The 27,245-nt window shown below is 49.6% G+C and overlaps 1 protein-coding gene across 1 annotated transcript in view; it reads left to right on the top strand.

The window, feature by feature from the left end:
* Nucleotides 1–27,245, top strand: part of LOC124045389 (plexin-B3-like) — a 623,492-nt gene that overhangs the window by 13,668 nt on the left and 582,579 nt on the right. The window contains exons 3-7 of the mRNA XM_046364685.1: nt 598–777; nt 12,802–12,930; nt 14,165–14,265; nt 15,614–15,782; nt 16,750–16,912. Coding sequence (XP_046220641.1) covers nt 598–777; nt 12,802–12,930; nt 14,165–14,265; nt 15,614–15,782; nt 16,750–16,912 — 742 coding nt within the window. The remainder of the gene's footprint in view (nt 1–597; nt 778–12,801; nt 12,931–14,164; nt 14,266–15,613; nt 15,783–16,749; nt 16,913–27,245) is intronic.

Raw genomic sequence — 27,245 nt, 5'->3', positions numbered from 1 at the left:
ATTTGAATGTGTTTCCCTCCTCTCAATAACGTCACAAAATAACAAACAATATGTCCTGATTTATTCTTCAGATCTCCACAGACCGTTCTTAACATTAATATCTTAAAAATATTGTTTGAAAGTTCTCTCTTTGGGTGTTATAGTTTGTCTCTGTAACAAAGACATTCCTTTCCCAATACTGAGGAGCAAAGGGAGAGATTCCCCCTCCTGCTTTAATTTACGACCGAGTGTTAAGGTGTCAAAACCGGCCCACCCCCTCCTCTCCTTCTGTGGGTAAGAGGGTGAGGTTGTTGTGAGCTATTTACTAAGCTGATCTGAGGCCTTTGATCCTCGACCAGGAGAGTCATGACAGAATACAGTGATGTCATAATGTTGTCTTTCTGATACAGAATACAGTGATGTCATAATGTTGTCTTTCTGATACAGAATACAGTGATGTCATAATGTTGTCTTTCTGATACAGAATACAGTGATGTCATAATGTTGTCTTTCTGATACAGAATACAGTGATGTCATAATGTTGTCTTTTTCCGGATCGCTTTTATATGTATTTTGTATTTTAATCAACCAATCACCTCTGACTCTTCTTTTCTTTAGGATTCGTTAAAGAAGTACCCGTGTGGAGGGGAACACACCCCCAGCCCCATCGCCTCTGCGGTCCCCCTGTCAGCCACCCCCTCTCTGACCAGGGACACTCTACTCACCGCGGTCACCACCACTACCGAGGCCGGCCACACTATCGCTCTGCTCGGGGACAAGAACGGATGGCTGCACAAGGTATATACGCATGGACACACACACACACACACACACAGAGGCACACACACCATCGCATTGCTGGGGGACAAGAATGGATGGCTGTGGCAGGGTGTTTCAGTGCGCTAAACTAGCTAGCTGTGTTTGCTAGCTAAAACAAGTGAAACTGAAAAAAATGACTCTCTATTTCTCTGCTTCTCCTTCATTTTGGAATATATTAATTTAAAAACTATCGTCTCTCTCTCTGAGTCAACTACCCACCACATTTTCTACACTGCAGTGCTAGCTAGCTGTAGCTTATGCTTTCAGTACCAGAATTATTCTCTGATCCTTTGATTGGGTGGACAACATATCAGTTCATGCTGCAAGAGCTCTGATAGGTTGGAGGACGTCCTCCGGAAGTTGTCATAATTACTGTGTAAGTCTATGGAAGGGGGTGAGAACCATGAGCCTCCTAAGTTTTGTATTGAAATCAATGTACCCAGAGGAGGACGGAAGCTAGCTGTCCTCTGGCTACACCGTGGTGCTACCCTACAGAGTGCTGTTGAGGCTACTGTAGACCTTCTTTGCAAAACAGTGTTTTTTAAAATAAATTCTATTTAGTATAGTTTTATATAAAAAGGATAACTTTAAATGTTTCACAATTTTTATATTTATGAAATTCACTGAGGCTGGTCCTCCCCTTCCTCCTGTGTGGAGCCTCCATTGCTGCACATGATACTTTATATCAGGGATCTTCATCCTTTTCTAGCTCAGGAATCTTCATCCTTTTCTTGATCAGGGATCTTCATCCTTTCTAGCTCAGGGAGCTTCATCCTTTTCCAGCTCAGGGATCTTCATCCTTTTCTAGATCAGGGACCTTCATCCTTTTCTTGATCAGGGATCTTCATCCTTTTCCAGCTCAGGGATCTTCATCCTTTTCCAGCTCATCCTTTCTTGGGATCTTCATCCTTTTCCAGCTCAGGGATCTTCATCCTTTTCCAGCTCAGATCCTTTTCCAGCTCAGGATCTTCATCCTTTTCCAGCTCAGGGATCTTCATCCTTTTCCAGCTCAGGGATCTTCATCCTTTTCTAGCTCAGGGATCTTCATCCTTTTCCAGCTCAGGGATCTTCATCCTTTTCCAGCTCAGGGATCTTCATCCTTTTCCAGCTCAGGGATCTTCATCCTTTTCCAGCTCAGGGATCTTCATCCTTTTCCAGCCCAGGGATCTTCATCCTTTTCCAGCCCAGGGACTACCATCATATGTTAGGAATGTATTTTAGGCAAGGCGAAGTTATCAACATTTTAAAATGAATAGATTAGGTTTTAAATTATGTTGACCTCCCCACATTCTAATTGGATGATAGAGTTTACACTTCAACGTAGCCTATTAGTCGGAACCACGTTTTCACTAAGAGCAGCTGTTTAGTTGGTTAAAGGTGTTGGCAAAAACATTATGTCCAAGTCGTTGGCAAAAACATTATGTCCAAGTCGAGAAAGCTTATCAGCAGCCAGCGGCTGTCGGGTGCTTTTTTTAAAGCTTATGTCACGTTCTCCGTCACACGTTCTCCGTCACCCGTTCTCCGTCACCCGTTCTCCGTCACCCGTTCTCCGTCACCCGTTCTCCATTAATAATATAAATAATAATAATAATAATATATGCCATTTAGCAGACGCTTTTATCCAAAGCGACTTACAGTCATGTGTGCATACATTCTACGTATGGGTGGTCCCGGGGATCGAACCCACTACCCTGGCGTTGCAAGCGCCATGCTCTACCAACTGAGCTACAGAGTGAGCATTACACATTCTCCTTCACCCGTTCTCCGTTACACGTTCTCCATTACACATTCTCCGTTCTCGTCACACGTTCTCCATAAGATATTATGTCTAGTGTATTTACAGAGCCTTCAGAAAGTATTTACACCCTTTGACTTTTTCCACATGTTGTTGTTACAGCCTGAATTTGAAATATAAAAACATTGATCATGGTGGAGTTATTAATTACACTGTAGATGGTGTATCAATACAACCAGTCACTACAAAGATACAGGCTACAGATACCTAATGGTGACGAGTTAGTTGAACGTCTGTGATGAGAGAAAATGGATCAACATCATCGTTAATCCATACTCTGTGAAACGAAGTAAACCTGTACAGAATATAAATACTCCTAAACACTAAAGTAAAAGGGCAAATAAATATTAACTTTGTTCTTTATGGGGCAAATCCAATACAACACATTACTGAATATCACTCTTCATATTATCAGTCATGGTGGTGGCTGCATCATGTTATGGGTATATGCTTGTCATCTCCACCCGGCACAGCCAGAAGAGGACTGACCACCCCACACAGCCTGGTTCCTCTCTAGGTTTCTTCCTATGTTTTGGCCTTCCTAGGGAGTTTTTCCTAGCCACCATGCTTCTACACCTGCATTGCTTGCTGTTTGGGGTTTTAGGCTGTGTTTCTGTACAGCACTTTGAGATATCAGCTGATGTACGAAGGGCTATATAAATAAATTTGATTTGATTTTGTCATCGCCAAGGACTAGGGAGTTTTTTTTTAGGGTAAATAGAAACGGAATAGAGCTAAGCACAGGCAAAATCCTAGAGGAAAACCTGATTCTCTGCTTTACAACAGACACTTGGAGAAAAATGCACCTTTCAGCAGGACAATAACCTAAAACACAAGGCCAAATATACACTGAAGTTGCTTACCAAGTGGCCTAGTTACAGTTTTGACTTAATTCTACTTGAAAATATATAGCAAAGACCTGACATGGCGGTCTGGCAATGATCAACAACCAACTTGACAGGGCTAGAATAATTGTATTTTAAAGAATAATGTGCAAATATTGTACAGTCCAGGTGTGCGAAGCTCTGAGTTACCCAGACGGTCTCACAGCTGTAATTGCGGCCAAAAGATGATTCTAACATGTATTGACTCAGGGGTGTGAATACTTATGTAAATGAGATATTTCTGTATTTCATTTTCAATCAATTTTGAAAGAAAATAATGTTTTCACGTTGGGCAACCCTTGGGCACCCCAGATTTAGACTGTCAACAGGCGGATTGGGCACCCCAGATGTAGACTGTCAACAGGCAGATTGGGCACCCCTGATGTAGACTGTCGACAGGCAGATTGGGCACCCCTGATGTAGACTGTCAACAGGCGGATTGGGCACCCCTGATATAGACTGTCAACAGGCGGATTGGGCACCCCTGATAAATACTTTCAGCTACATAACACTATGACTGTAGCCTACAAATGAAGGTGTAGACTTAGTGACTGACTATCCCTTTCCAACATTACAGAGTATAAATATAAAACAGATCAAATAGAAAGTGACTTGACACAGTGAATAATAATAATGATGAGTAGTAATAACATGTTATATACAGGAAGTACCAGGTAATAACATGGCTATACACAGGAAGTACCAGGTAATAACATGGCTATATACAGGAAGTACCAGGTAATAACATGGTTATATACAGGGAGTACCAGGTAATAACATGGCTATACACAGGAAGTACCAGGTAATAACATGGCTATACACAGGAAGTACCAGGTAATAACATGGCTATACACAAAGTACCAGGTAATAACATGGCTATACACAGGAAGTACCAGGTAATAACATGGCATTACTGAATACCAGGTAATAACATGACTATAGTACAGGTGGTACCAGGTAATAAAATGTTATATACAGGGTACCAGGTAATAACATGGCTATACACAGGAAGTACCAGGTAATAACATGGCTATACACAGGAAGTACCAGGTAATAACATGGCTATACACAGGAAGTACCAGGTAATAACATGGCTATACACAGGAAGTACCAGGTAATAACATGGCTATACACAGGAAGTACCAGGTAATAACATGACTATACACAAGAAGTACCAGGTAATAACATGGTTATATACAGGAAGTACCAGGCAATAACATGGTTATATACAGGAAGTACCAGGTAATAACATGGCTATACACAGGAAGTACCAGGTAATAACATGGCTATACACAGGAAGTACCAGGTAATAACATGGCTATACACAGGAAGTACCAGGTAATAACATGGCTATACACAGGAAGTACCAGGTAATAACATGGCTATACACAGGAAGTACCAGGTAATAACATGACTATACACAAGAAGTACCAGGTAATAACATGGTTATATACAGGGAGTACCAGGTAATAACATGGTTATATACAGGGAGTACCAGGTCATAACATGGCTATATACAGGAAGTACCAGGTAATAACATGGCTATATACAGGGAGGTAATAACATGGTTATATACAGGAAGTACCAGGTAATAACATGGCTATATACAGTGTATTTGGAGCAGCTACAGCAGCAGTGTATGTGTGTGGGGGGCGGGGTTGTAGAGTCCAATGTTTTGGATAAAAGGCGTGTGGAACAGCCCTTGGCAGGAAAGATTTCCCACCCCTACTTTCATCTCCATTAGAAACCGGGGCCGGCTGCCCCCCCCTACCATCTCCATTAGAAACCGGCGGATTGGGCCCCCTACCATCTCCATTAGAAACCGGCAGGCTGTCCCCCCTACCATCTCCATTAGAAACCGGCAGATTGCCCCCCCTACCATCTCCATTAGAAACCGGGGATTGGGCCCCCTACCATCTCCATTAGAAACCGGCCGGCTGCCACCCCCTAAATACCAGCTCCATTAGAAACCGGGACTGTGCCCCCCTACTTTCATCTCCATTAGAAACCGACTGGCTGCCCCCCCTACTTTCATCTCCAGAGTTAGAAAAACCGGCTGCCCCCCTACTCAAATAGAAAGGGACTTGCCCCCCTACTTTCATCTCCATTAGAAATGATGGCTTCCCCCCTACTTTCATCTCCATTAGAAACCAGGTAATAACATCTCCATTAGAAACCGGAAGTACCAGGCATGATACACAGGAAGTACCATCTCCATTAGAAACCGTACCAGGCTGCCCCCTACCATCTCCATTAGAAACTGGAAGTGCCCCCCTACTTTCATCTCCATTAGAAACCGGGCTGTCCCCCCTACTTTCATCTCCATTAGAAACCGGGCCGGCTGCCCCCCTACCATCTCCATTAGAAACCGGGAGGATGCCAGGTACCATCTCCATTAGAAACCGGGAAGTACCCCCCTAATTTCATCTCCATTAGAAACCGGGGGCCAGGTAATAACATCTCCATTAGAAACTGGAAGTGCCCCCTAATAACATCTCCATTAGAAAGTACCAGGTAACCCCCTAACATCTCCATACAAACCGGAAGTACCAGGCTAACCCCCTACCATCTCCATTAGAAACCAGGTAATAACATGGTTATATACCCCTACCATCTCCATTAGAAACAGGGAGTACCCCCCATAACATCTCCATTAGAAACCGTACCAGGTAATAACATCTCCATAGAACAGGGAGGTGCCCCCATTTATCTCCATTAGAAACCAGGTAATAACTTTCATCTCCATTAGAAACCGGAGCAGCTGCAGCCAGTGTATCTCCATGTGGGGGCCGGGGTTGTAGAGTCCATCTCCATTAGAAACCGCGGCTGGAACATCTCCATTGGCAGGAAAGATTTCCCCCCCTACCATCTCCATTAGAAACCGGGGCCGGCTGCCCCCTACCATCTCCATTAGAAACCGGGACCGGCTGCCCCCTACCATCTCCATTAGAAACCGGGGCCGGCTGCCCCCCCTACCATCTCCATTAGAAACCGGGGCCGGCTGACCCCCCCCTACCATCTCCATTAGAAACCGGGGCCGGCTGTCCCCCTACCATCTCCATTAGAAACCGGGGCCGGCTGCCCCCTACCATCTCCATTAGAAACCGGGGCCGGCTGCCCCCTACCATCTCCATTAGAAACCGGGGCCGGCTGCCACCCCCTACCAGCTCCATTAGAAACCGGGGCCGGCTGCCCCCCTACTTTCATCTCCATTAGAAACCGGGGCCGGCTGCCCCCCCTACTTTCATTTCCATTAGAAACCGGGGCCGGCTGCCCCCTACTTTCATTAGAAACCGGGCCGGCTGCCCCCCTACTTTCATCTCCATTAGAAACCGGGGCTGGCTTCCCCCCCCTACTTTCATCTCCATTAGAAACCGGGGCCGGCTGACCCCCCCTACCATCTCCATTAGAAACCGGGGCCGGCTGACCCCCCTACCATCTCCATTAGAAACCGGGGCCGGCTGCCCCCTACCATCTCCATTAGAAACTGGGGCCGGCTGCCCCCTACTTTCATCTCCATTAGAAACCGGGGCCGGCTGTCCCCCCTACTTTCATCTCCATTAGAAACCGGGCCGGCTGCCCCCCTACCATCTCCATTAGAAACCGGGCCGGATGCCCCCCCTACCATCTCCATTAGAAACCGGGGCCGGCTGCCCCCCTACTTTCATCTCCATTAGAAACCGGGGCCGGCTGCCCCCTACCATCTCCATTAGAAACTGGGGCCGGCTGCCCCCCTACCATCTCCATTAGAAACCGGGGCCGGCTGACCCCCCTACCATCTCCATTAGAAACCGGGCCGGCTGCCCCACCCCTACCATCTCCATTAGAAACCGGGGCCGGCTGCCCACCCCTACCATCTCCATTAGAAACCGGGGCCGGCTGCCCCCCCTACTTTCATCTCCATTAGAAACCGGGGCCGGCTGCCCCCCCCTACTTTAATCTCCATTAGAAACCGGGGCCGGCTGCCCCCCCCTACTTTCATCTCCATTAGAAACCGGGGCCGGCTGCCCCCCTACTTTCATCTCCATTAGAAACCGGGGCCGGCTGCCCCCCCCTACTTTCATCTCCATTAGAAACCGGGGCCGGCTGCCCCCTACCATCTCCATTAGAAACCGGGGCCGGCTGCCCCCCCTACCATCTCCATTAGAAACCGGGGCCGGCTGCCCCCTACCAGCTCCATTAGAAACCGGGGCGGCTGCTGCCCCCTACCATCTCCATTAGAACCCGGGCCGGCTGCCCCCCTACCAGCTCCATTAGAAACCGGGCCGGCTGCCCCCTACCATCTCCATTAGAAATCGGGGCCGGCTGCCCCCCCCTACTTTCATCTCCATTAGAAACCGGGGCCGGCTGACCCCCCTACCATCTCCATTAGAAACCGGGCCGGCTGCCCCCCTACCATCTCCATTAGAAACCGGGGCCGGCTGCCCCCCCTACTTTCATCTCCATTAGAAACCGGGGCCGGCTGACCCCCCCCTACCATCTCCATTAGAAACCGGGCCGGCTGCCCCCCCCTACCATCTCCATTAGAAACCGGGGCCGGCTGCCCCCCTACCATCTCCATTAGAAACCGGGGCCGGCTGCCCCCCCTACTTTCATCTCCATTAGAAACCGGGCCGGCTGCCCCCTACCATCTCCATTAGAAACCGGGCCGGCTGCCCCCCTACCATCTCCATTAGAAACCGGGCCGGCTGCCCCCTACCATCTCCATTAGAAACCGGGCCGGCTGCCTCCCCCTACTTTCATCTCCATTAGAAACCGGGCCGGCTGCCCCCCTACCATCTCCATTAGAAACCGGGGCCGGCTGCCCCCCTACCATCTCCATTAGAAACCGGGGCCGGCTGCCCCCCCTACCATCTCCATTAGAAACCGGGGCCGGCTGCCCCCCTACCATCTCCATTAGAAACCGGGCCGGCTGCCCCCCTACCATCTCCATTAGAAACCGGGGCCGGCTGTCCCCCTACCATCTCCATTAGAAACCGGGACGGCTGCCCCCCCTACCATCTCCATTAGAAACCGGGGGCCGGCTGCCCCCCCTCCCCCTACCATCTCCATTAGAAACCGGGGCCGGCTGCCCCCCCCCTACCATCTCCATTAGAAACCGGGGCCGGCTGCCCCCCTACCATCTCCATTAGAAATCGGGGCCGGCTGTCCCCCCCTACCATCTCCATTAGAAACCGGGGCCGGCTGCCCCCTACCATCTCCATTAGAAACCGGGGCCGGCTGCCACCCCCTACCATCTCCATTAGAAATCGGGGCCGGCTGCCCCCTACCATCTCCATTAGAAACCGGGCCGGCTGCCCCCTACCATCTCCATTAGAAACCGGGGCCGGCTGCCACCCCCTACCATCTCCATTAGAAATCGGGGCCGGCTGCCCCCCCTACCATCTCCATTAGAAATCGGGGCCGGCTGCCCCCCCTACCATCTCCATTAGAAATCGGGGCCGGCTGCCCCCTACCATCTCCATTAGAAACCGGGGCCGGCTGCCCCCTACCATCTCCATTAGAAACCGGGGCCGGCTGCCCCCCCTACCATCTCCATTAGAAACCGGGGCCGGCTGCCCCCTCCTACCATCTCCATTAGAAACCGGGGCCGGCTGCCCCCCTACCATCTCCATTAGAAACCGGGGCCGGCTGCCCCCCCACCCCCCCCACCATCTCCATTAGAAACCGGGGCCGGCTGCCCCCCCTACCATCTCCATTAGAAACCGGGGCCGGCTGCCCCCCCTACCATCTCCATTAGAAACCGGGGCCGGCTGCCCCCCCTACCATCTCCATTAGAAACCGGGGCCGGCTGCCCCCTACCATCTCCATTAGAACCCGGGGCCGGCTGCCCCCCCTACCATCTCCATTAGAACCCGGGGCGGCTGCCACCCCCTACCATCTCCATTAGAAACCGGGGCGGCTGCCACCCCTACCATCTCCATTAGAAACCGGGGCCGGCTGCCACCCCCTACCATCTCCATTAGAACCCGGGGCCGGCTGCCCCCCCTACCATCTCCATTAGAACCCGGGGCCGGCTGCCCCCCTACCATCTCCATTAGAACCCGGGGCCGGCTGCCCCCCTACCATCTCCATTAGAACCCGGGCCGGCTGCCCCCCCTACCATCTCCATTAGAACCCGGGGCCGGCTGCCCCCCCTACCATCTCCATTAGAACCCGGGGCCGGCTGCCACCCCCCTACCATCTCCATTAGAACCCGGGGCCGGCTGCCACCCCCCTACCATCTCCATTAGAACCCGGGGCCGGCTGCCCCCCCCTACCATCTCCATTAGAAACCGGGCCGGCTGCCCCCCTACCATCTCCATTAGAACCCGGGGCCGGCTGCCCCCCCTACCATCTCCATTAGAACCCGGGGCCGGCTGCCCCCCCTACCATCTCCATTAGAACCCGGGGCCGGCTGCCCCCTACCATCTCCATTAGAAACCGGGGCCGGCTGCCACCCCCTACCATCTCCATTAGAAACCGTGGCCTGCTGCCACCCCTACCATCTCCATTAGAAACCGGGGCCGGCTGCCACCCCCTATCATCTCCATTAGAAACCGGGGCCGGCTGCCCCCCCCTACCATCTCCATTAGAACCCGGGGCCGGCTGCCCCCACTGAGCTACACTCTTCATTAGTACTGTGTTAACCACTACCACTGTTCCAACAGGCAGTTCCACAGAGAGTTAATTAACAACAGGCAGTTCCACAGAAAAACATGTTGCTAATGTGAATTATTAATGAAACCAGATCCTGCTCATCCCCACGATTCATAGTGCTGCCTGCTCATCCCCACGATTCATAGTGCTGCCTGCTCATCCCCACGATTCATAGTGCTGCCTGCTCGTCCTCAGGATAGATACCTTCACACACACACACACACACTAACCTTCTGTAGCTCAGTTGGTAGAGCATGGCGCTTGTAACGCCAGGGTAGTGGGTTCGATCCCCGGGACCACCCATACGTAGAATGTATGCACACATGACTGTAAGTCGCTTTGGATAAAAGCGTCTGCTAAATGGCATATATTACTAACGAGACACACACACACTAACGACACACACACACACTAACGAGACACACACACACACACACACACACACACACACACACACACACACACACACACACACACACACACACACACACACACACACACACACACACACACACACACACACACACACACACACACACACACACACACACACACACACACACAGCCACAGCCACAGCCCAATGGACACTGGTCTATAAATTGGGGGTGGGGGTGGTGTGCCCGATTGATTGGTTGTGGGGGTGGGGTGCCCGATTGATTGGTTGTGGGGTGCCTGATTGGTTGTGGGGGTGGGGTGCCCGGCCTTCCCTAGCCCCCATGTAATTCCAACTGAAAAACTTTCCTAGTGGTTTTCATTGCAAGATATTCCCAGCCAGGTCTCCCTAATGTTGATGTGTATGTAAATAGTGATTGTATTGATGTGCCTGTGGCATGTGTAGAGCAGTCTGTCAGTGTTTTGGGCACAAGCTGTGCATCCTGGGTAAGAGGGGGATAATATGGGAGGGGTGGATCACGTGTCCACATCGCGGTGGTTTGTGTTTGTATCTAGCGCGGAGGCGTCTTACCCCGGGGCGGAAGGGGTAACAGAAGGGGATCGAATTACACCAGCTTCTCCTAACGCAGGAGGTGTGTGTGTGATGTCCGAAGGCAACGCAGTAGGACATGTTCTGACTGCTGATTGGTTACTGGCCCCAGAGGGAATGTCATGTGCAGTGCATTGTGGGCCAGCACTATGAGGAGGGTTGTGTGCCAAATGGCACCTATTCCCTACGTTTCTTTACAGGGGCCCATAGGATAGTAGTGCCATGGGGAGTAGGAAAACATTTGTTACATTACTGAGATCTGTGTATCTCCATGCCAAGCTCCTTGAATATACTGTTACAAATGTACGGAATTACAGAATATGAAGTGTTCTAGTCAGAGATGGAAGAGGAAGTGAGACATCCAACTCCCTCGTTTTTTTTCTTCTTCTGTTTCAATAAAAGTCAATGAACAAAGTATACCAGATCCAGCTGCTATCATATTGTTGTCTATGGGAGAGCCACCCCCATAAGTAGACAGGAACGTGCTATTTTCTTTTTTTCAATGTTAAAGGGGCCTGAGATCTTAATTCATACAGCATCTTTAGTTGTAGTGTCCGGAAAACTTCTGAAAACCTACTTCTTCAAAGAGTATCTTGTTTAATAGCACAACTCTTTTCTTACTAGCACTGACTCTGCTGATAGCTACTTATTGAGGAAACACGAGCCGACTCTAGCTAGGTAACGTGAGCCGACGACTCTAGCTAGGTAACGTGAGCCGACGACTCTAGCTAGGTAACGTGAGCCGACGACTCGAGCTAAGTAACGTGAGCCGACGACTCGAGCTAGGTAACGTGAGCCGACTCGAGCTAGGTAACGTGAGCCGACTCGAGTTCGGTAACGTGAGCCGACTCGAGCTCTGTAACGTGAGCCGACTCGAGCTCTGTAACGTGAGCCGACTCGAGCTCTGTAACGTGAGCCGACTCGAGCTCTGTAACGTGAGCCGACTCGAGCTCTGTAACGTGAGCCGACGACTCGAGCTCTGTAACGTGAGCCGACGTGACTCGAGCTCGGCAACGTGAGCCGCCGACTCGAGCTCGGCAACGTGAGCCGCCGACTCGAGCTCGGCAACGTGAGCCGCCGACTCGAGCTCGGCAACGTGAGCCGCCGACTCGAGCTCGGCAACGTGAGCCGCCGACTCGAGCTCGGCAACGTGAGCCGCCGACTCGAGCTCGGCAACGTGAGCCGCCGACTCGAGCTCGTAACGTGAGCCGCCGACTCGAGCGCGGCAACGTGAGCCGCCGACTCGAGCTCGGTAACGTGAGCCGACGACTCGAGCTCGGTAACGTGAGCCGACGACTCGAGCTAGGTAACGTGAGCCGACGACTCGAGCTAGGTAACGTGAGCCGACGACTCGAGCTAGGTAACGTGAGCCGACGACTCGAGCTAGGTAACGTGAGCCGACGACTCGAGCTAGGTAACGTGACCTCCCACCTAGGAGGCCCTGCTCTCCTTTATGTTAAGTGTTCTACTCCACTGGCTAGCACCTCACCTAAATAGGTGTGCGTTTCTTTCCCCTCTAGATTACATCTAATGGAAACAGATTTTCATCCGAACACGCTGAGCTGTGGGATGTCTCACTTCCTCTTCCATCTCTGCCCAATGCTGCAATACACACCAACACCAGTCCATTGAGATATGACTGTGTACATGCATTTGTGACGCTGAGCTGAGCAGTAAATATTGTCCTTGTTTCTCCGGTCAGGTATTTCTCCAGCCTGACACAACAGGGACGTTGTATCAGAGTGTATTGGTGGACCAGGACAGTCCAGTCAACGCTGACCTACTACTGGACCAGTCTGGACAGAATGTCTACGTCCTCACTGACGGCAAGGTAGACCTCAGTACCACTAGCTACCATAGCACAGTGTTTTTCAGTGCAAGAGATTAGACAGTTTTTTTAGTGCAGGAGATTAGTGTTTTTTAGTGCAGGAGATTAGTGTTTTTTTTAGTGTTTTTTTTTAGTGCAGGAGATTAGTGTTTTTTAGTGCAGGAGATTACAGTGTTTTTTTAGTGCAGGAGATTACAGTGTTTTTTTAGTGCAGGAGATTAGACAGTGTTTTTTAGTCCAGGAGATTAGTGTTTTTTAGTGCAGGAGATTAGTGTTTTTTAGTCCAGGAGATTACAGTGTTTTTTTAGTGCAGGAGATTAGACAGTGTTTTTTAGTCCAGGAGATTAGTGTTTTTTAGTGCAGGAGATTAGTGTTTTTTTAGTGCAGGAGATTAGACAGTGTTTTTTGGTCCAGAAAGTTCAGGAAAATATCTCTTAGTTTTTCCATTTGGAAAATGTCTCAGACTATTTAATGTATTTATTTGTGTTTTAACTTTTCTCCACACATGGGATCCAATTTACTTTTAAAAATTATTTAAATATTTATAAAGGACACATGGACCTGACCGTCTACAATGACCTGATGTCTTTTAGTTCCATGTGAATAACAGACCTGATTTCTTTTAGTTCCATGTGGATAACAGACCTGATTTCTTTAGTTCCATGTGGATAATAGACCTGATGTCTTTTAGTTCCATGTGGATAACAGACCTGATTTCTTTAGTTCCATGTGGATAATAGACCTGATGTCTTTTAGTTCCATGTGGATAACAGACCTGATGTCTTTTAGTTCCATGTGAATAACAGACCTGATGTCTTTTAGTTCCATGATGTCTTTTAGTTCCATGTGAATGTGAATAACAGACCTGATTTCTTTAGTTCCATGTGGATAATAGACCTGATGTCTTTTAGTTCCATGTGGATAACAGACCTGATGTCTTTTAGTTCCATGTGGATAACAGACCTGATGTCTTTTAGTTCCATGTGAATAACAGACCTGATGTCTTTTAGTTCCATGTGGATAACAGACCTGATGTCTTTTAGTTCCATGTGGATAACAGACCTGATGTCTTTTAGTTCCATGTGGATAACAGACCTGATGTCTTTTAGTTCCATGTGGATAACAGACCTGATGTCTTTTAGTTCCATGTGGATAACAGACCTGATGTCTTTTGTCTTATCTTGACTTGAGATCTGTAGAGTTGATAATGTAGAGAACTAATCTGTCTCTCTCTCAGGTGTCCAAGGTGTCTGTATCTCAGTGTGAACAGCAGCCTGACTGCCAGTCCTGTCTGTCTGTCAGAGACCCTCACTGTGGCTGGTGTGTCCTGGAGGGAAGGTACTGTACACCCACACAGAACACATTTCTGCATCACCTATCTTATTGGTACCACAGTGGATAAACCAGACCAGAACACAGTCTCTGCTGTCTCCATGGTAATCTGTGTTAACAACCAGACCAGAACACAGTCTCTGCTGTCTCCATGGTAATCTGTGTTAACAACCAGACCAGAACACAGTCTCTGCTGTCTCCATGGTAATCTGTGTTAACCAGACTAGAACGCAGTCTCTGCTGTCTCCATGGTAATCTGTGTTAACCAGACTAGAACGCAGTCTCTGCTGTCTCCATGGTAATCTGTGTTAACCAGACTAGAACGCAGTCTCTGCTGTCTCCATGGTAATCTGTGTTAACCAGACTAGAACGCAGTCTCTGCTGTCTCCATGGTAATCTGTGTTAACCAGACTAGAACGCAGTCTCTGCTGTCTCCATGGTAATCTGTGTTAACAACCAGACTAGAACGCAGTCTCTGCTGTCTCCATGGTAATCTGTGTTAACAACCAGACCAGAACACAGTCTCTGCTGTCTCCATGGTAATCTGTGTTAACAACCAGACTAGAACGCAGTCTCTGCTGTCTCCATGGTAATCTGTGTTAACAACCAGACTAGAACGCAGTCTCTGCTGTCTCCATGGTAATCTGTGTTAACAACCAGACTAGAACGCAGTCTCTGCTGTCTCCATGGTAATCTGTGTTAACAACCAGACCAAAACGCAGTCTCTGCTGTCTCCATGGTAATCTGTGTTAACAACCAGACCAGAACACAGTCTCTGCTGTCTCCATGGTAATCTGTGTTAACCAGACTAGAACGCAGTCTCTGCTGTCTCCATGGTAATCTGTGTTAACCAGACTAGAACGCAGTCTCTGCTGTCTCCATGGTAATCTGTGTTAACCAGACTAGAACGCAGTCTCTGCTGTCTCCATGGTAATCTGTGTTAACCAGACTAGAACGCAGTCTCTGCTGTCTCCATGGTAATCTGTGTTAACCAGACTAGAACGCAGTCTCTGCTGTCTCCATGGTAATCTGTGTTAACAACCAGACTAGAACGCAGTCTCTGCTGTCTCCATGGTAATCTGTGTTAACAACCAGACCAGAACACAGTCTCTGCTGTCTCCATGGTAATCTGTGTTAACAACCAGACTAGAACGCAGTCTCTGCTGTCTCCATGGTAATCTGTGTTAACAACCAGACTAGAACGCAGTCTCTGCTGTCTCCATGGTAATCTGTGTTAACAACCAGACTAGAACGCAGTCTCTGCTGTCTCCATGGTAATCTGTGTTAACAACCAGACCAGAACGCAGTCTCTGCTGTCTCCATGGTAATCTGTGTTTATTTTTCTTTTATTCAGATGTAGTCGTCGAATGGAGTGTAGTCGTGAGGGTCAAGCCAACCACTGGCTGTGGAGCTACCAGCCTGCCAACCAGCCTGCCAACCAGCCTGCTAACCAGCCTGCCAACCAGTGTGTGACTGTCCAGAGCTTGGAGCCTGCCACCCAAAGCAGAGAGGAGGAGACTCAGGTGGGTGAACTATGGCAGTATAGTGACTCAGGTGGGTAAACTGTGGCAGTATAGTGACTCGGGTGGGGGAACTGTGGCAGTATAGTGACTCGGGTGGGGGAACTGTGGCAGTATAGTGACTCGGTGGGTGAACTGTGGCAGTATAGTGACTCAGGTGGGTGAACTGTGGCAGTATAGTGACTCAGGTGGGGGAACTATGGCAGTATAGTGACTCAGGTGGGTGAACTGTGGCAGTATAGTGACTCGGGTGGGTGAACTGTGGCAGTATAGTGACTCGGGTGGGGGAACTGTGGCAGTATAGTGACTCGGTGGGTGAACTGTGGCAGTATAGTGACTCAGGTGGGTGAACTGTGGCAGTATAGTGACTCAGGTGGGGGAACTGTGGCAGTATAGTGACTCGGGTGGGTGAACTGTGGCAGTATAGTGACTCGGGTGGGTGAACTGTGGCAGTATATTGACTCAGGTGGGTGAACTGTGGCAGTATGGTGACTCAGGTGGGTGAACTGTGGCAGTATAGTGACTCAGGTGGGTGAACTGTGGCAGTATAGTGACTCAGGTGGGGGAACTGTGGCAGTATAGTGACTCGGGTGGGGGAACTGTGGCAGTATAGTGACTCAGGTGGGGGAACTGTGGCAGTATAGTGACTCAGGTGGGGGAACTGTGGCAGTATAGTATTGAATAAAGTCGGGGAACTCCAAATATAGTTCCTCTAATTGCTGTTCTTGATTCAGGAAAATCAGTGTCTCATTAAGACCTGACAAACCAGGTAACTTCTCTAGTCAATCAATACAACGACATATCAACTCATGCCTTGTTTTTACTAAAAATATTTATCAATGGAGTAAAAACATGGCGTGAGATGATTATGTAGAAACAGGTTGAGACTGACTGAGAAGAAAAAGGCCCTTTTATTTCAGGATACTCCAAACATAGTTGAGTTAAAGTTCCTTGTTGTTTTCTCTCCCAGGTTTCTCTTGTCGTGGCCCTGCTGCCCACCCTGTCAGAGGAGGAGGAGTCTCTATCCTGCTCCTTTGGAACCCTCGCCCCTCAACCAGCCGTCGTTACGGGAACCACCATAACCTGTCAATCACCCCTGCCTGAACTCCTCCCACCCAGCCCACCAGGAAGTGGTAAGCGGACATTTTATTTAAAGTTTTATATAAAAATATATCTGTTAATCTTTTTATTTTTATATATTTGATTATTTATCCAGGTTAGTCTTGTTGAGATACAATACCATGACGGACTTAGTCCGAGACAGCCAGGTTATCACATGACTAGATTTATTTTGATCCGTTTTGAGTATGTTGGTCATGTAGTGTATCTATACCTAGTTAGAACATACACTACATGACCAAAAGTAACCTAATTGCTGGACTATTAAGCGCACCTGAATATAAACCGCACCCACTGAATTATTAAAAAATGTGTATTTTGTACATAAATAAGCCGCACATGTCTATAAGCCGCAGGTGCCTACCGGTACATTGAAACATGTCTATAAGCCGCAGGTGCCTACCGGTACATTGAAACATGTCTATAAGCCAGGTGCCTACCGGTACATTGAAACATGTCTATAAGCCGCAGGTGCCTACCGGTACATTGAAACATGTCTATAAGCCGCAGGTGCCTACCGGTACATTGAAACATGTCTATAAGCCAGGTGCCTACCGGTACATTGAAACATGTCTATAAGCCGCAGGTGCCTACCGGTACATTGAAACATGTCTATAAGCCGCAGGTGCCTACCGGTACATTGAAACATGTCTATAAGCCAGGTGCCTACCGGTACATTGAAACATGTCTATAAGCCAGGTGCCTACCGGTACATTGAAACATGTCTATAAGCCGCAGGTGCCTACCGGTACATTGAAACATGTCTATAAGCCGCAAGTGCCTACCGGTACATTGAAACATGTCTATAAGCCAGGTGCCTACCGGTACATTGAAACATGTCTATAAGCCAGGTGCCTACCGGTACATTGAAACATGTCTATAAGCCGCAGGTGCCTACCGGTACATTGAAACATGTCTATAAGCCAGGTGCCTACCGGTACATTGAAACATGTCTATAAGCCAGGTGCCTACCGGTACATTGAAACATGTCTATAAGCCAGGTGCCTACCGGTACATTGAAACATGTCTATAAGCCAGGTGCCTACCGGTACATTGAAACATGTCTATAAGCCAGGTGCCTACCGGTACATTGAAACATGTCTATAAGCCAGGTGCCTACCGGTACATTGAAACATGTCTATAAGCCAGGTGCCTACCGGTACATTGAAACATGTCTATAAGCCAGGTGCCTACCGGTACATTGAAACATGTCTATAAGCCAGGTGCCTACCGGTACATTGAAACATGTCTATAAGCCACAGGTGCCTACCGGTACATTGAAACATGTCTATAAGCCACAGGTGCCTACCGGTACATTGAAACATGTCTATAAGCCACAGGTGCCTACCGGTACATTGAAACATGTCTATAAGCCACAGGTGCCTACCGGTACATTGAAACATGTCTATAAGCCACAGGTGCCTACCGGTACATTGAAACATGTCTATAAGCCACAGGTGCCTACCGGTACATTGAAACATGTCTATAAGCCACAGGTGCCTACCGGTACATTGAAACATGTCTATAAGCCACAGGTGCCTACCGGTACATTGAAACATGTCTATAAGCCACAGGTGCCTACCGGTACATTGAAACATGTCTATAAGCCACAGGTGCCTACCGGTACATTGAAACATGTCTATAAGCCAGGTGCCTACCGGTACATTGAAACATGTCTATAAGCCAGGTGCCTACCGGTACATTGAAACATGTCTATAAGCCAGGTGCCTACCGGTACATTGAAACATGTCTATAAGCCAGGTGCCTACCGGAACATTGAAACATGTCTATAAGCCAGGTACCTACCGGTACATTGAAACATGTCTATAAGCCAGGTGCCTACCGGAACATTGAAACATGTCTATAAGCCAGGTGCCTACCGGTACATTGAAACATGTCTATAAGCCAGGTGCCTACCGGTACATTGAAACATGTCTATAAGCCAAAAATAAAACAGTAGCCTACCAAGAAAGTCATTGGTCACTATCTTCCTCCTCCTGTGCACTGAAACCACTGAAGTCATCTCCTTCGGTGTCGGAGTTGAATAGCCTCAGAATTGCTTCATCCGATGTTGGATCGTTTTCATTGTCGCTCTCGTCACTTTCATCCGGAGGCAAATACCCCGCTGAGCTCATGCTTCCCCTTCAACACGCAGCAGTCCAGCCGCCCCTTCAACACGCAGCAGTCCAGCCGCCCCTTCAACACACAGCAGTCCAGCCGCCCCTTCAACACACAGCAGTCCAGCCACCCCTTCAACACGCAGCAGTCCAGCCGCCCCTTCAACACGCAGCAGTCCAGCCGCCCCTTCAACACACAGCAGTCCAGCCGCCCCTTCAACACACAGCAGTCCAGCCACCCCTTCAACACGCAGCAGTCCAGCCGCCCCTTCAACACGCAGCAGTCCAGCCTTTCCAAACCCGTTGATGATAGTGGATTTTTTGACAATGATCCACGCTGTCAGGACCCACTGGCAGACTTGGCCATAAGTGGCTCTTCGCATGCGGCCCGTTTTAGTGAAGGATTTCTCCCCACTTGTCATCCAAGCCTCCCACTGAACACGGAGCGCCACCTTAAATGCACGATTTACACTGATGTCGAGTGGCTGCAAATACTTTGGGCCATCTGCTTTTCTTCCCTCTGAAAGCTTTTGTTGTCTTTTTGCACTGAGTCAGTTCCTCACGCTGCTGTTTCCAACGTCTTATCATTGACTCATTAAGGCCAAGCTCCCATGCAGCAGCTCCATTTCCTTTTCCAACAGCCAGATCGATCGCCTTCAACTTGAAAGCTGCATCATATGCATTTCTCTGTGTCTTTGCCATGATGAGGGTGACAAAATTACTACCGTAATCAGAATGATGGGAAGTTTGAGAGCGCTCGATTTACGTCACACTATGTGACGGTGCTCAGTTTTTTGGCGGCATGAATCTTGTGAAAGCGGGAAAAATCCATAAATTAGCCGCGTCATTGTATAAACCGCGAGGTTCAAAGCATCGGAATAAAGTAGCGGCTTATAGTCTGGAAATTACGGTACATAGTTCTAATATTACTTTCGGTCATGTATGTGGACAGCTGCTCCTCAAACTTCTCATTCCAAAATCATGGGTATTAATATGGAGTTGGTCCCCCCCTTTGCTGCTATAACAGCCTCTACTCTTCTAGGAAGGCTTTCTACTAGATGTTGGAACATTGCTGCTAAAACAGCCTCCACCCTTCTGGGAAGGCTTTCCACTAGATGTTGGAACATTGCTGCTATAACAGCCTCCACTCTTCTGGGAAGGCTTTCCACTAGATGTAGGAACATTGCTGCTATAACAGCCTCCACTCTTCTGAGAAGGCTTTCTACTAGATGTTGGAACATTGCTGCTAAAACAGCCTCCACCCTTCTGGGAAGGCTTTCTACTAGATGTTGGAACATTGCTGCTATAACAGCCTCCACTCTTCTGGGAAGGCTTTCCACTAGATGTTGGAACATTGCTGCTATAACAGCCTCCACTCTTCTGGGAAGGCTTTCCACCAGATGTTGGAACATTGCTGCTATAACAGCCTCCACTCTTCTGGGAAGGTTTTCCACTAGATGTTGGAACATTGCTGCTATAACAGCCTCCACTCTTCTGGGAAGGCTTTCCACTAGATGTTGGAACATTGCTGTAGGGACTTCCCATTCAGACACAAGAGAATTAGTGAGGTCGGGTACTAATTTTCGGTGATTAGGCCTGGCTTGCCGTTCTGCATTGTAATTAATCCCAAATGTTTTCGTCAGGATTGAGGTCATTGCTCTGTGCGGGCCAGTCAAGTTCTTCCACACTGATATCGACAAACCAGTTCTGTATGGACCTCGCTTGGTGCACAGGGGCATTATCATGCTGAAACCGGAAAGGGCCTTCCCCAAACTGTTGCTACAAAGTCGGAGGGACAGAATCTTGTAGAGTGTCATTGTTTGCTGTAGCGTTTAGATTTCCCTTCACTGGAACTAAGGGGCCCGAACCATGAAAAACAGCCCCAGACCATTATTCCTCCTCCACCAAACTTTACAGTTGGCACTATGCATTGGGCAGGTAGCGTTCTTATGGCATCCGCCTTATCCCACATTTGTCCATCGGACTGCCAGATGGTGAAGTGTGATTCATCACTCCAGAGAACGGACCACTTCTGTATGAAGCGCGTCACTGGTACTTCCTGTTTGACTTTTTGCATGTAAGCAGGAAGCAAGAAGATAGAGTCTGATTGGCCAAATGGAGGTTAAATTTAAAGGCAATGCTACCAGATACTATTTGAGAGTATGTAAACTTCTGACCCACTGGGAGTGTGATGAAAGAAATAAAAGCTTAAATAAATCACTCTCTCTACTATTATTCTGACATTTCACATTCTTAAAATAAAGTGGTGATCCTAACTGACCCTAAGACAGGGACTTTTTACTAGGATTACATGTCAGAAATGGTGAAGAACTGAGTTTAAATGTGTTTGGCTAGGTGTATGTAAACTTCCCACTTCAACTGTGTGTGTCTGTATATACAGTGGGGCAAAAAAGTATTTAGTCAGCCACCAATTGTGCAAGTTCTCCCACTTAAAAAGATGGGAGAGGCCTGTCATTTTCATCATAGGTACACTTCAACTACGACAGACAAAATGAGAAAGAAAATCCAGAAAATCACATTGTAGGATTTTTAATGAACTTATTTGCAAATTATGGTGGAAAATAAGTATTTGGTCACCTACAAACAAGCAAGATTTCTGGCTCTCACAGACCTGTAACTTCTTCTTTAAGAGTCTCCTCTGTCCTCCACTCGTTACCTGTATTAATGGAACCTGTTTGAACTTGTGAGTATAAAAGACACCTGTCCACAACCTCAAACAGTCACACTCCAAACTCCACTATGGCCAAGACCAAAGAGCTGTCAAAGGACACCAGAAGAAGTTACATGTCTGTATATATATCCCTCTTCAGGGTCATGAATGCTTGAAGCAGGTTATGTTGACTATAGTGAGGGTCATAATTGCTATGTTGATCAAAATTAATTGAGTGAAACTGTTAAAAGACAATAGCCCACAGCATATTGAATATATTATGGCATTGTTAGCATTAGCATTATTGTTTAATTTCATTCATCACCTATATATCTTTTGGTTCAACCATAATGTATAATGAGCATCATCAACAGTCAATATTCAGACCACTAGGGGTCAATGTTTTCATCAACAGGGGAACAAATTGGGTATATTCTGAAAGAATACATTAATTCACAAGACCTGTTCACAGAAAAAATAATTGGTTATAAGAAGGGCCTGAGATCAAAGTCAATATTCAGACCACTAGGGGTCAATGTTTTTAGGAAGGATATCCAGTAAGCCTCCCTTTGTAGTAGGAGGATCTCGATGTTTCCTCCTCTCCTTGGTGAGGAGGCAACAAGCTCAACGCCTGTGTGTTTGAGGGAGGAGATGGGATGGTTAGCTTCAACAAAGTTGAGCTGCTACTGGATAGTCAATGTTCCTGCACCTGATTGAGCTGCGGTGTTCAGCTATGCGTTGTTTTAATTGTATTTTCGTATGTCCAACGTAGGCTTTTCCCCACATGAACAGGTGATGAGATATATTACTCCCTTGGTCTTGCATGAGGTGATGCCTCTAACAGGGATCTTTCGACCTGTATGTGGGTGTCTGAAGAAGGATGTTTTTATAGAGCTATTGCACTGTGCGCATGAGCCACATTTGTAGTTCACCATTTGGGGTCAAGTGTCTGAGTGGTTTCAGGGGGCAGATCGCACCAAGGTATCTCCAATATTGCGACCGTGCTAACAAGGTATCTCCAATATTGCGACCGTGCTAACAAGGTATCTCCAATATTGCGACCGTGCTACCAAGGTATCTCCAATATTGCGACCGTGCTACCAAGGTATCTCCAATATTGCGACCGTGCTAACAAGGTATCTCCAATATTGCGACCGTGCTAACAAGGTATCTCCAATATTGCGACCGTGCTAACAAGACCACCGGAAGGCTCCTTGAAGAGGCTTTGACTGATGACAGAATATACCATTTATTTTTCAGGATAATTTGGTGCAGAACTTTTTGGTTTAGTTTTTAGATGGGTTTTTCTCCCGACGTTTTCATCAAGGACAAAACTCAATGCTGCAATGAAGTCTATTTTTCTTAACAATGCCGTCAAAATCTGACTGGTGTCCACAGCTTTGCATAACTGCCTGTATGCTAGACCATTGTTATGTAAGAAAGTTAAGATCAGTGTAAAGAAAAAAACCAACACAGGATTGTGGTCTCACGCTGTGGTCTTGCCGATGTCCTGGACACTCTGCAGGGGGTCGATGGTGTCGGGGCAGCGGAGGATGCAGGGGGCGAAGACGATGGCTATGGCGTTGGCTGACATACGGTTGGTGTCCTCCTGCCCTGCGATCCTGGAGAATACACCAAACAAAAACAAAAAAGAAATGATGATCATATGATGAATGTGATTGGCTGTTTGGGATGAAAGAAAGTATTCATAACACCTCTTGACTTGTTCCACATGCTGTTGGTTTATAGCCTGAACAGACTAGGTCAGAAAGCGGTTCAACGGCAGCTGTCCACTGCAGAGCCATCTTTCATCCCAAACAGCCAATCACATTCATCATATGATCATCATTTCTTTTCTGAGAAATCATAGAATTTCAGGCAGAGGGTAAAGTGCTTCTTTGTTGATGTCACTGTGAGATTTACATTTACATTACATTTAAGTCATTTAGCAGACGCTCTTATCCAGAGCGACTTACAGATTGGTGCATTCACCTTATGACATCCAGTGGAACAGTCACTTTACAGTAGTGCATCTAAATCTTAAAGGGGGGGGGGTGAAAGGGATTACTTATCCTATCCTAGGTATTCCTTAAAGAGGTGGGGTTTCAGGTGTCTCCGGAAGGTGGTGATTGACTCCGCTGTCCTGGTGTCGTGAGGGAGTTTGTTCCATCATTGGGGGGCCAGAGCAGCGAACAGTTTTGACTGGGCTGAGCAGGAACTGTACTTCCTCAGTGGTAGGGAGGCGAGCAGGCCAGAGGTGGATGAACGCAGTGCCCTTGTTTGGGTGTAGGGCCTGATCAGAGCCTGGAGGTACTGAGGTGCCGTTCCCCTCACAGCTCCGTAGGCAAGCACCATGGTCTTGTAGCGGATGCGAGCTTCAACTGGAAGCCAGTGGAGAGAGCGGAGGAGTGGGGTGACGTGAGAGAACTTGGGAAGGTTGAACACCAGACGGGCTGCGGCGTTCTGGATGAGTTGAAGGGGTTTAATGGCACAGGCAGGGAGCCCAGCCAACAGCGAGTTGCAGTAATCCAGACGGGAGATGACAAGTGCCTGGATTAGGACCTTCGCCGCTTCCTGTGTGAGGCAGGGTCGTACTCTGCGGATGATGTAGAGCATGAACCTACAGGAACGGGCCACCGTCTTGATGTTAGTTGAGAACGACAGGGTGTTGTCCAGGATCACGCCAAGGTTCTTAGCGCTCTGGGAGGAGGACACAATGGAGTTGTCAACCGTGATGGCGAGATCATGGCGTGTACCTCCCGCATCAGATGCATCAGACGCCTCAGATACACGCCCCTCTGATGCGGGAGGTACACGCCCCTCTGATGCGGGAGGTACACGCCCCTCTGATGCGGGAGGTACACGCCCCTCTGATGCGGGAGGTACACGCCCCTCTGATGCGGGAGGTACTGATGCGGGAGGTACACGCCCTCTGATGCGGGAGGTACACGCCCCTCTGATGCGGATGAGGTACACGCCCCTCTGATGCGGGAGGTACACGCCCCTCTGATGCGGGAGGTACACGCCCCTCTGATGCGGGAGGTACACGCCCCTCTGATGCGGGAGGTACACGCCCCTCTGATGCGGGAGGTACACGCCCTCTGATGCGGGAGGTACACGCCCCTCTGATGATGCGGGAGGTACACGCCCCTCTGATGCGGGAGGTACACGCCGCCTCTGATGCGGGAGGTACACGCCCCTCTGATGCGGGAGGTACACGCCCCTCTGATGCGGGAGGTACACGCCCCTCTGATGCGGGAGGTACACGCCCCTCTGATGCGGGAGGTACACGCCCCTCTGATGCGGGAGGTACACGCCCCTCTGATGCGGGAGGTACACGCCCCTCTGATGCGGGAGGTACACGCCCCTCTGATGCGGGAGGTACACGCCCCTCTGATGCGGGAGGTACACGCCCCTCTGATGCGGGAGGTACACGCCCCTCTGATGCGGGAGGTACACGCCCCTCTGATGCGGGAGGTACACGCCCCTCTGATGCGGGAGGTGATGCGGGAGGTACACGCCCCTCTGATGCGGGAGGTACACGCCCCTCTGATGCGGGAGGTACACGCCCCTCTGATGCGGGGTAGCCCCTGCCCTCTGATGCGGGAGGTACACGCCCCTCTGATGCGGGAGGTACACGCCCCTCTGATACACGCCTCTGATGGGGAGGTACACGCCCTCTGATGCGGGAGGTACACGCCCCTCTGGAGGTACACGCCTCTGATGCACGCCCCTCTGATGCGGGAGGTACACGCCCTCTGATGCGGGAGGTACACGCCCCTCTGATGCGGGAGGTCTGATGCGGGAGGTACACGCCCTCTGATGCGGGAGGTACACGCCCCTCTGATGCGGGAGGTACACGCCCCTCTGATGCGGGAGGTACACGCCCCTCTGATGCGGGAGGTACACGCCCCTCTGATGCGGGAGGTACACGCCCCTCTGATGCGGGAGGTACACGCCCCTCTGATGCGGGAGGTACACGCCCCTCTGATGCGGGAGGTACACGCCCTCTGATGCGGGAGGTACACGCCCCTCTGATGCGGGAGGTACACGCCCCTCTGATGCTGATGCGGGAGGTACACGCCCCTCTGATGAGGGAGGTACACGCCCCTCTGATGCGGGAGGTACACGCCCCTCTGATGCGGGAGGTACACGCCCCTCTGATGAGGGAGGTACACGCCCCTCTGATGCGGGAGGTACACGCCCCTCTGATGCGGGAGGTACACGCCCCTCTGATGCTGATGCGGGAGGTACACGCCCCTCTGATGAGGGAGGTACACGCCCTCTGATGCGGGAGGTACACGCCCCTCTGATGCGGGAGGTACACGCCCCTCTGATGCGGGAGGTACACGCCCCTCTGATGCGGGAGGTACACGCCCCTCTGATGCGGGAGGTACACGCCCCTCTGATGAGGGAGGTACACGCCCCTCTGATGCGGGAGGTACACGCCCCTCTGATGCGGGAGGTACACGCCCCTCTGATGCGGGAGGTACACGCCCCTCTGAGGGAGGTACACGCCCCTCTGATGCGGGAGGTACACGCCCCTCTGATGCGGGAGGTACACGCCCCTCTGATGAGGGAGGTACACGCCCCTCTGATGCGGGAGGGGACACGCTGCCCTCTGATGCGGGAGGTACACGCCCCTCTGATGCGGGAGGTACACGCCCCTCTGATGCGGGAGGTACACGCCCCTCTGATGAGGGAGGTACACGCCCCTCTGATGAGGGAGGTACACGCCCCTCTGATGAGGGAGGTACACGCCCCTCTGATGCGGGAGGTACACGCCCCTCTGAGGGAGGTACACGCCCCTCTGATGCGGGAGGTACACGCCCCTCTGATGAGGGAGGTACACGCCCCTCTGAGGGAGGTACACGCCCCTCTGATGGAGGTACACGCCCCTCTGAGGGAGGTACACGCCCCTCTGATAGAGGTACACGCCCCTCTGAGGGAGGTACACGCCCCCAGTAGTCCTATTATAAATTGATTGTTATTTATTCATTTAACGTTATTGTTTTCTGTCCAACATCGAAACAAGTCGGATGTGTGATACAGCGCCTTCGGAAGGAAATTCAGACCCCTTCTCTTTTTCCACGTTTTTGTTAGGTTACAGCCTTATTCTAAAATGGATTACATGCTTTGTTTTCCTTATTAATCTATACACATTACCCCATAATAGCAAAGCAAAAACACGCTTTAGACATTTTTGTCATGGTGTTTTTAAAGTAATTCAGAGACTTGTCCCGAAGCCACTCCTGCGTTTTCTTGGCTGTGTGCTTGGGGTCGTTGTCCTATTGGAAAGGGAACCTTCGCCCCAGTCTGAGGTCCCGAAGCCACTCCTGCGTTGTCTTGGCTGTGTGCTTGGGGTCGTTGTCCTATTGGAAGGGGAACCTTCGCCCCAATCTGAGGTCCCGAAGCCACTCCTGCGTTGTCTTGGCTGTGTGCTTGGGGTCGTTGTCCTATTGGAAAGGGAACCTTCGCCCCAGTCTGAGGTCCCGAAGCCACTCCTGCGTTTTCTTGGCTGTGTGCTTGGGGTCGTTGTCCTATTGGAAGGGGAACCTT

This window comes from Oncorhynchus gorbuscha, linkage group LG10 (genome assembly GCF_021184085.1).
Source record: "Oncorhynchus gorbuscha isolate QuinsamMale2020 ecotype Even-year linkage group LG10, OgorEven_v1.0, whole genome shotgun sequence".
Lineage (NCBI taxonomy): Eukaryota > Metazoa > Chordata > Actinopteri > Salmoniformes > Salmonidae > Oncorhynchus > Oncorhynchus gorbuscha.
Note: the sequence above shows the minus strand (reverse complement) of the source record. Positions and strands in the feature narration are given on the sequence as shown.